Raw genomic sequence first — 8921 nt, 5'->3', positions numbered from 1 at the left:
TTTGGTTGATAAACCATACAATCACTTCAACATCCGGGAATTTTGCAGTCAGGAACATCTGGGTTGGAGGTTCGCAAACAACAGAGGCTGAGGCCAGGGCTCCACTCAGTCTCTTCTCAGAAGACACGGCCTGACAGTGCTTTTGCTTTGCTGGAATCTCAAGCCAAGACTTATCAAATCCAGCAAAGGCAAGAGCGGAGGAGAAAGGGCTAGGACCGGTCCCCGGGGTGGGTTATGGTGATGAAGCCAATTCCATCTGCAGCACACGCGTGGTCTTTCCCTCCCCCTGGATTTCACCTGCAGCAGCCATGCTACCCGGAACAATTCCCCGTTTGTCTCTTTGTTCGTCCTGGTTGAGATCGTGTTTCTGTCAAGTCAAACTATTTATCTGTGTTGCATGAAATGTCAAGGATTTCGGGTAAATCAGGGACCAACCCACGCACAAGGAATAATAACCCTTTGATGACGCTTACACTCAACTCCTCACATCTTTAGCAGCTGGTAGTGATTCATTTTCTTTCTCCAGCATGGATTGCTCTCAGGAAATACTGAATTAAAAAGGTAACAGGCTGCTTGGTGGCTCATGCTTGTAAGCTAATCAGGAGACTTAGATCTGAGGAGCGTGGTTTGAAGCCAGCCAGGGCAGGAAAACCTGTGAGTCTTGTCTCCAATTAACCATTAAAAAAAAAAAAAAAACAGGAGATGGAAGTATGGCTCAAGTGGTAGAGCACCAGACTTGAGTGAAAAAGCTAAAGGATAGTGTCCAGGCCAGAGTCCAAGCCTAGACCAGCACACGTGCACACACACACACACACACACACACACACACACACACACACACTGGCTGACACACTCTCCTACTCCCCATAGTCTGAGTCTGTCAGATCAACTCCATTCCTGGCATCATTTTCTGAGTGACCCTGAGGACGTGTGTGAAGGGCAGAGAGGAGCTAACGAGGCAGGCCAAAGACGCACAAGGTGAAGCGGGCTGTCACTCATCGCCTGTGCCCTCACATGAAATTTAATCAAGCTTAAAATGCTCCAGGTGTCCAGTGTTGAAAGAATCTCATTGGTTTTGTGAGCTGAAACTTCAAAGCTACTTGGGTTGTTTTTTTTTTTATGTAAAATTAGCCATCATGCAAAACTCACTGGTCAAGCAGTTAATCAAATATACATGTCCCATGAAGGGTTTTGTATATTTCAGTCCTTGCACATGACAAAGCAAGGAGAAACCCCCCCCCCACAGTCCTGAGGGGGTGTCCCTTTGCCCCCGCGGGCAGAGGCAGCAGGCCCAGGTCTTCGGGGTGCTCATGTGTTGTAAATCCTGGAAGCTCGCTTCACGGCAGTTTGAGCATCGGGCGTATCTTCTTCCTCTTCCTCGGTTCGCTTGTGTTTCAAAAACAAGTCAGACTTTAAGAAGCGGCTGTAGCTGTCGTACTTCATGAGATTGAAGATCTAAGTGGGAAAGAAAAAAAGTCTGACGGCTGTGACTAATCCAGACCATAAATCATTCTTTCAGATATTTATGAAATACCTACCATGGGCCGAAGAATACAAACAACTGTACAAAACACAGACACAATGAGCTAAAGCAAGGCCTCAGCTAAACAAGGCAGTTGCATCGTGCAATGGTCTCAATGGACTATATAATTTATTTTTATTTTATTTTTTGTCAATTGTAGGGCTTGAGATCAGGGCTTGGGCGCTGTCCCTGAGCTCTTTTGCTCAAGGCTAGCACTCTACCACTTTGAACCACAGCACCACTTCTGGTTTTCTTGTGGTTCACTGGAGATAAAATTCTCATGGACTTTCCTGCCCAGGCTGGCTTTAAACCACAATCCTCAGGTCTCAGCCTCCTGAGTAGCTGGGATTATAGCTGTGAGCCACCAGCACCTCGTTGACTATACAATTTGGAGAGACACATGGAACAACTCTCTCTTTATTCTCCATGGAAGTATAGCTTCATACAGCGCTGATTCATACACTCATGTTAAAAGGTCTTTAAAACATCTCTATAACACAGGGCTATGTTTCCCTAAAAGCTGGAGGTAGTAGTGCAGAAACCTTTTCTGTGTTGAAAGGTCACTCATATCAGATGATCCCAAGATTGTTAACACCTCCCAGCAAGTCCAGCACTAGAAATTCCAAGCCTATTATGTCAAGAAACAGAAGACATTTGTTCAATGTAGGACAACGGGGGTTAAAATACAGCTTAGGCCAGGAGAGGCTGTGGAAACAGGTCTAGGGCAGAATTCAAACCTCTGTGCAGATAGACAGGTTGAGGATCCTAGAAAGGATTTTAGCTGGGCACCAGGGACTCCTATGCCTGTAAGTAATCCTAGCTACTCAAGAAGCTAAGGTCTGAAGATCATGCTTCTAAGCCAGCCTGGGCAGGAAAGCCCGTGAGACTCTCATCTCCAATGAACCACCTCAAAACTTAGAAGTGAAGCTGTGGCTCCAGTGGTAGAGAGCCAGACTCCAATGAAAAAGGTAAGGAACTGTACCTATGCCCTGAGTTCAAGCCCCAGTACTGGCATAAATAAAGAGAGGGGAAGGTATTTCACTGAGCAAGAGCCCCATGTCCTTGTAATCAGTAGCCTGCCATCTTCCAGAACCGCATGTGTATGGCTGTCCCCAGCTGTCCCCCTAGCTGCACACCACCACTCTTCTGAGCCGGCATCCCTAACCCCGCTACCGTCTCCCATCCGATCCTGTACCTCCCCACCAGGAAGGCAGAGAAAGAACGAGAAAAAAAAATGCATTTCTCTGCTGTCTCAGGGGCCTCATCTCCTTTTGAGAAATTCCTCACCTTCCCTCTCTCTGGCCTTTCAACTTAGCTTGGAAGGCATTCCACAGGAGAAGGCTGCACCCCCCCCCCCACACACACACACCCATGCCTTCTCTGCGGGCGCTAACAGGGGCGCAAGCGCATGGAAAGTTCCCGAGCTGCCACAATGCCCGTCCACTCCCTGCCAGGCGGGGCTGTCAAGTGGGTGGCAGAATCCTGACAGCTTTCAAAGCCACCCTCCCTCTCCCAACAAGCATAAACTGTTTTGTAACTTCAACATCTGATGGGTTCTAAGTTCTCCGAATAGCTGACAAGGAGCGGCATCCAGACAGAGTTGGAGCTTTCAGCCTTTAGACCTTCCATGGTCCAAGCTAGCTGCGAACGGCTCAAGCCATGGGATTCCGAGCACAGTCCAAGAAAGGCTTCGGGTGTTTGGTTTTCTATCAACGATTAAATGAAAGCCGCCCCTTTCTTTCCCTGATGTGCTCTCCAACCTCCACCGGGCTCTCAAGCAGTTGTCAATTTCGTGGCAAGTGTGCAATCCTAGAGGTAACTGTAATTTGAATAGATATGAAGAATTAAAAAACAAAACTCCCCAGAAAAAAAACAAAAACAAAACAAAACGCACAGTCAGGGGTGAGAAATGGTCTTCTCCTCTGCTGTGTCCCCCGCCAGCGTGCTAATAAGCAGGTGTCGCGGTCCCTTACAGCTTCTGGGAAAGATGCGCACCGTGTGACCCACCGGCCTAGCTTTGTGAGGACCCTCCGGGCAGGCACCTCCTCCCCCACCTGGGCCCTCAGCAAGGGGGACCCAGCCCGCGGGGCAGGATGCGGTGTACCCCAGGTCTTGTCTGAAGTCCTTGTGAGTGGGAGAGCAACATCCTGTTTGCCTGCAGGGGCTCTGGGGCTCAGACTTCAAAGGAGAGAAAGGAGGGCTAGGCTGGAGGCCGGGAGGGAGAGACGGAGGGGAGGGGGCTCCGTGGCCCCCGGGGTGATACCCCGAGATCCCACGAGGCCACAGACTCCTCTCCCACATAGCCCTCTGCCGCAGGCCCTTCGCGGGTGGGGGGCTGGGAGAACTCACTCTGCCCTGAGAACCCAGAAGTGCTTTGGGCTGGGGCTTCCTGCCCCAGGGCCCTTCCCACCTCAAGGGCAGCCGAGACTCCAGGAGGCAGCAAACTGCATCTCCCGGGCTGACGGCTCCCACGGCCCCCCGCAAAGGGCCTCGAGTATGTGCAGGCGCTGCCCCTGCAGATCCTGTCTGGGTCGTGGGGGTGCTCTCAGAGATGGCGGCAAGGATGCAGAACGCGCTACAGACCACAGCCTTCTCTCAGCCCTTGAGGGTCCCATACTTGTCTACCAGCGAGTGACTCAAGTGTGCACAGCGGGTGAAATGAACCCCATGAGGACCAACGCGGCCTAGGAGAGCCCCAGAACCACGCACCAGACAGCAGACGGAGCAACTTCTCCCTTAACCGTGACACCCCCCACGCCCCCCAACAACCCTGATTATATACAGAAGGCAACGGGGACTTGGGACTCCGTGCTTTCCCTGAGAGTGTGTGGTCAACTCCAGAACAAGTCCCAAAGACCTACAGCTCACGTTCTAGAAGCCCGAAGGTCCGGGGAAGAGCAGACTGGTTTCTTCGGAGGCCTGTCTCCCTGGCTTGCCGCTGGCTGGCTTCGCTCAAGCCCTCGTGTGGTCATCCCTTATGCGTGTCGGATTAGGACCCCTCATTTTATTTAGTTACTCTTTTGCAGGCCCTGTCTCCCAGGCAGTCACATCGGAAGCCCTAGCGGTTAGGGTTTTAACCTCTGACCCGGGACAGGGATGGGGGGACATCGTTCAGCCCTAACAGTGAGCGAGGGGCAGATGAGATGCTAGGCCTGGCAGACTAGCTCCCCAGCTCACCTTCCTCCCGGGCCGTACTGCTGCTCCTGCGAGGGAACACGAGGCCGTTGTTAAAGATGAAGTCTGCTAAGAGTTGAATGTGGTAAGCTGTCCGTGAAGTCATTAATTAATTAATTAATGCACTAAATCTAAAAACAATGATTCCAAATATGTTTAAGAGTTTGTTTATGGCCCCGGGCACAGTGGCTCATGCCTGTATCCCTCAGTTACTTGGGAGGTAAAGCTGGAAGATCTGAAGTTTGAGGCCAACCTGAGCAACATAGTGACTTCGAAGCTACTCTGGCGCATACAGCAAGACTCCCTCTCAATTAAACAAAACAAAAGGCGAAAGCAAGTGTGTTGGTAAGAGAAGATATATATATATATTTCTACAGGTCAGTAGCGGATTAAACTGGGCCCCTAAAACCTTACTGCCATTTGTAACCTCCAAATGTGAGTTTATTTGGAAACAGAGTTGGTTAAAGATGTCAAGATGAGGGGCTGGGGATATGGCCTAGTGGCAAGAGCGCTTGCCTCCTAACACATGAAGCTCTCCGTTCGATTCCCCAGCACCACATATATGGAAAACGGCCAGAAGGGGCGCTGTGGCTCAGATGGCAGAGTGCTAGCCTTGAGCAAAAAGAAGCCAGGGATGGTGCTCAGGACTGGCCAAAAAAAAAAAAAAAAAGGTGTCAAGATGAAAGCACCCTGCATTTAGGGTGGGCCCCAAGCCAAGCACTAGTGTCCATTCAGAAAAGGCAGGACACACGGGCAGAAAGCCATATGAAGGCGGAGGCTGGCTTGGTACAGCCACAAGCCAGGGGCCGCCACAGACGGTGTGTGACCAAGGCTCTGGAAGTTGTTAAAGCAGCTTCCAGAAGGAGCTCTGGATTTGAGATTCCAGCCTCCTGGTGTGCAGGAGAGGTTCCTGCTGGGTTGTGCCGGTCAGATGAGGGTCACCTGTTAGGACAGATCACCGGGGGGAGGGTCACAGTATCCTGAATGATTTTACCTTCCTCCCACCCAAGCTGGCCCTCGGGGTCCCTGGCTGCTCCCCAAAGCAGGACGCTGCGGGCCAGCCCGTGGGGCAGATGTGGCGTGGGGGTGGGGGAGGAGAAGAGGCAGAGCAAAGCAGATGATCCATCTGAGACTGGCAACGGAGAAAGAGACACGAGTTGGCAGCTGCCTTGCTTCCTGTATCCTTTTTTTTTTTTTTTTTTCTCCAGCCAAGACAGCTGTGGCTTAGCAAGGCCCCGCATGGCAGCCCGACATCTGTGTGTGGCATGCCTGCCTCGTAGGCTCAGCCCCGTGGCCTTGGGGAACTGAGGCGGGGCCGCCCGCGCGTGCGCAGCTCTGCACTCCGCCTTCCAGAGGAGGGCGACCACACCATCTAGGCACAGACCTCCTTGAATCCCGGACAGAGCTGCTGCCACGGGTCTGCAAGGCGAAATATGCTTGTGATACCCCAGCTTCCGAGTGCTCAAGGAAGCGGCTCAGGAGAGGCCTCCGCTGGGATGCTAGCAGCAGGCACCGACCAAGGACTTCAGGTCCTCCATGGCCGCCACTCGAGGTGTTCCCTGTGCAATAAGTCCTTTCAGTCCTTTCAGAAGACAAGTGTGTTAGAAGACCGAAGGGAAACATACATCTCCCTTCTTTCTCCCCCGCCCCCCGTGCGTGTGTGTGTGTGTGTGTGTGTGTGTGTGTGTGTGTGTGTGAAAATTGCTGAAAGGCGGCAAGCACCACCGTCTCTGAGACAGGCTTTCCTGCCCGAGTGAGTAGAGTGCAAGCCCCACCCGCTGCGGCCTTTCCCGGCTGACAGAGGAAGCTGGGCAGTGTGGAGGTGGTACAGGCCAGGTATGCCCAGGGATGTGCCCGCCCTTCAGGTGAAGCCCCCTCCCCTCTCTTCAGAAGCAGGAAAGAAGCTCACAGAAGTGGTCCACGGGCAGCTGACCAGCAGCAGGTGAGAACATGGCTCTTGCCCCAAAGCACCAGGGTGGGAGGTTCTGTCGCCCGAGGCCAATGCCCAGTGCACAGACAGGGACGGACAACATGCCGGGGCGGGATCAGATCTCCAGTAAGAGTCGGGATCTGAATGGAATGAGACAGTCCCTCCGCATGGGGCTTCCCGCCTGGGGCAGCTGTCCCAGAGCCTTGTGATTTGAATGACACAATGCTTTCTCCTGGGAGAGAAGGTAGTTTAGTTTTGCCTTTCAAAGGGGAGTTCAATAATCTTCCAGCACCTGCTCCCTCCCTAAACATCATTTAAAGTTGTGAGAAAAAAAAAAACAAAAACAAAGTGGAAAGTAGCCCCGCTGGTAGCCTGTAATCCTAGCTACTCAGAAGGCTGAGATCTGAGGACCAGGGGTCGAAGCCAGCACAGGCAGAAAAGTCTGTTAAGACTCTTCAATGAACCACCAGAAAACCAGAAGTTGCGCTGTGGCTCCAAGTGGTAGAGCCTTGAGCTGAAGCGTTCAGGAACAGCACCCGGGCCCCGAGTTCAAGCTCCACAACAACAACAACCAAAAAAAAAAAAACAAACCCAAACAAACGAACAAAAAAACCCAGGAGAGTATTTCACTCCTTAGTCCTCCAAGGCATATGTATAATGATACGCAGGAACCATCTTTCCTTCCATAGGAATGAAAAACCATGACCTTCTTCTCTCTCTGGTTCACCAGGCCTGAAAGCGCTGTGTTTGGGATGGGCTTGGTCTTTGGAAGCGAAGGCCATCTAGCACCCATGAAACAGAGATGTCCGGAACCCCAGATCCCACTACCACCAAAAGCTGAGACCCCATTGGGAGCATCAAGAGGCAGAAGTTAGCAGCCCCTGAGCCGCCTCTGTAGGTCAGGCAGCCCCTCCCCCGCCCCGCCCCCCCAGCTCCTCCCCTCCCCTCTTCCTAATGATGGGGTGGAAGGGGGTTTTCTCACCGCCTGGGTTCTTGGGAAATTCAGAGAAACAGCACTGCCAAAAAGGGGAGGGCCTGGCTCCCGGCGGCTTTCCGCAGAGACTGTGGCTCGTGTCGGTTTCTCACCGCCTCAGAGGGTAAGGACTTCCTCTCCGGGCGGCGGCTGCCACACCTGGCTTGCTAGTCTACACAGGGACACTCGCTGTAGCCGGGGATGGGCCTGGGATGCAGACAGGCAGAGTGTTTTCTAGCATGCATGAGGAGGCCCCAGCCCCAGCCCCACAAACACAAAAAGAAGAAAGCCACGCAGCCACGAATGCCCGCAAAGCATGGGAGACACAAGAGCACCCCACTCTCTCCAAAGTGCCTCCCCCTTCTCCCTCAAGGCCGGAGGGAAAGTGAGGACCTAGTGCTACCTTTGACAATGACCAGGTCTGTTCTACCTTCACCAACCTTCTTGTATGCTGGCGGGAAAGAACCTTGCTGTGTGGCAGAGTTCAGACCACAGCAAGAAAGCTGCCTAGCCGGGCACCAGTGGCTCACACCTGTACTCCTAGCTGCTCGGGAGGATGAGATCTAAGCATCTTGGTTCAAAGCCAGCCTGAGCAAGAAAGTCTGTGAGACTCTTATCTCCAATTCACCACCAAAGAGCTGGGAGGGAAGCTGTGGCTCAAGTAGTAGAGTACTAGCGAAAGAAACTCAGGGGCGGCAGCCAGACCCTGAGTTCAAGCCCCAAGACTGAAAGAAAAATAAAAAATGTGTGTGTGAGCCGGTGGTACAACACTTGTCAGAATAGACTGTTGTGTCGCATGACCTGGAGCCCCACAGAGAGCCCTTGAAGCCTCTGTGCCTGTGTGTCCAAGGAAGGACCTGACAGGACAGGTAACTTTGCGAGATGTCACCCTGGGGAGAGGGAAGAGGTGGCCCTGGGGAATGTTAACTTTTCACAGCACCGTCTGGGACGATGAACTTCTTCTTCATGACCTTAAAGCAGTGATCGTGTAGTACCATTTAACCATTAAAAACAATCTGGGGAATCCTGAGCGCTGATGACAGGACAGTTGGCTGCGTGCCCGTGGTCAGGGCTGGTTGGGTTGGCGTCACCCGCTGGGCGGGCCCCCCCCCCCACCACCAGGCAGGGAGGCAGGACACGTGGGACAGAGCCAGCAGACACCCAGAGTTTCACTTTTGCTTACAAAGAAACAGGGGCTCATGCGTTGCACTTCATCTGTCCCTTCATGCCGCAGCCGGCTCTCGGGGGGACCGAGTGATAGATGGAAATGCGCAAGACCCAGCCAGGACTGAGAGAAAGGAGAGCGGCAGAGGCGGGAGGTG

General features: G+C 52.8%; 1 protein-coding gene across 2 annotated transcripts in view; it reads right to left on the bottom strand.

The window, feature by feature from the left end:
* Positions 1–1002: 1002 nt before the first annotated feature.
* Positions 1003–8921, bottom strand: part of Rgs10 (regulator of G protein signaling 10) — a 36510-nt gene continuing 28591 nt past the window's right edge. For both annotated transcript variants that reach the window (XM_048338134.1, XM_048338133.1), the window contains exon 5: positions 1003–1455. In XM_048338134.1, the coding sequence (XP_048194091.1) occupies positions 1309–1455 (147 nt within the window). In that variant the 3' untranslated portion in view covers positions 1003–1308. The remainder of the gene's footprint in view (positions 1456–8921) is intronic.

This window comes from Perognathus longimembris, chromosome 2, assembly GCF_023159225.1.
Source record: "Perognathus longimembris pacificus isolate PPM17 chromosome 2, ASM2315922v1, whole genome shotgun sequence".
Taxonomy (NCBI): Eukaryota; Metazoa; Chordata; class Mammalia; order Rodentia; family Heteromyidae; genus Perognathus; species Perognathus longimembris.
This window is presented reverse-complemented; position numbering and strand designations above follow the sequence as displayed.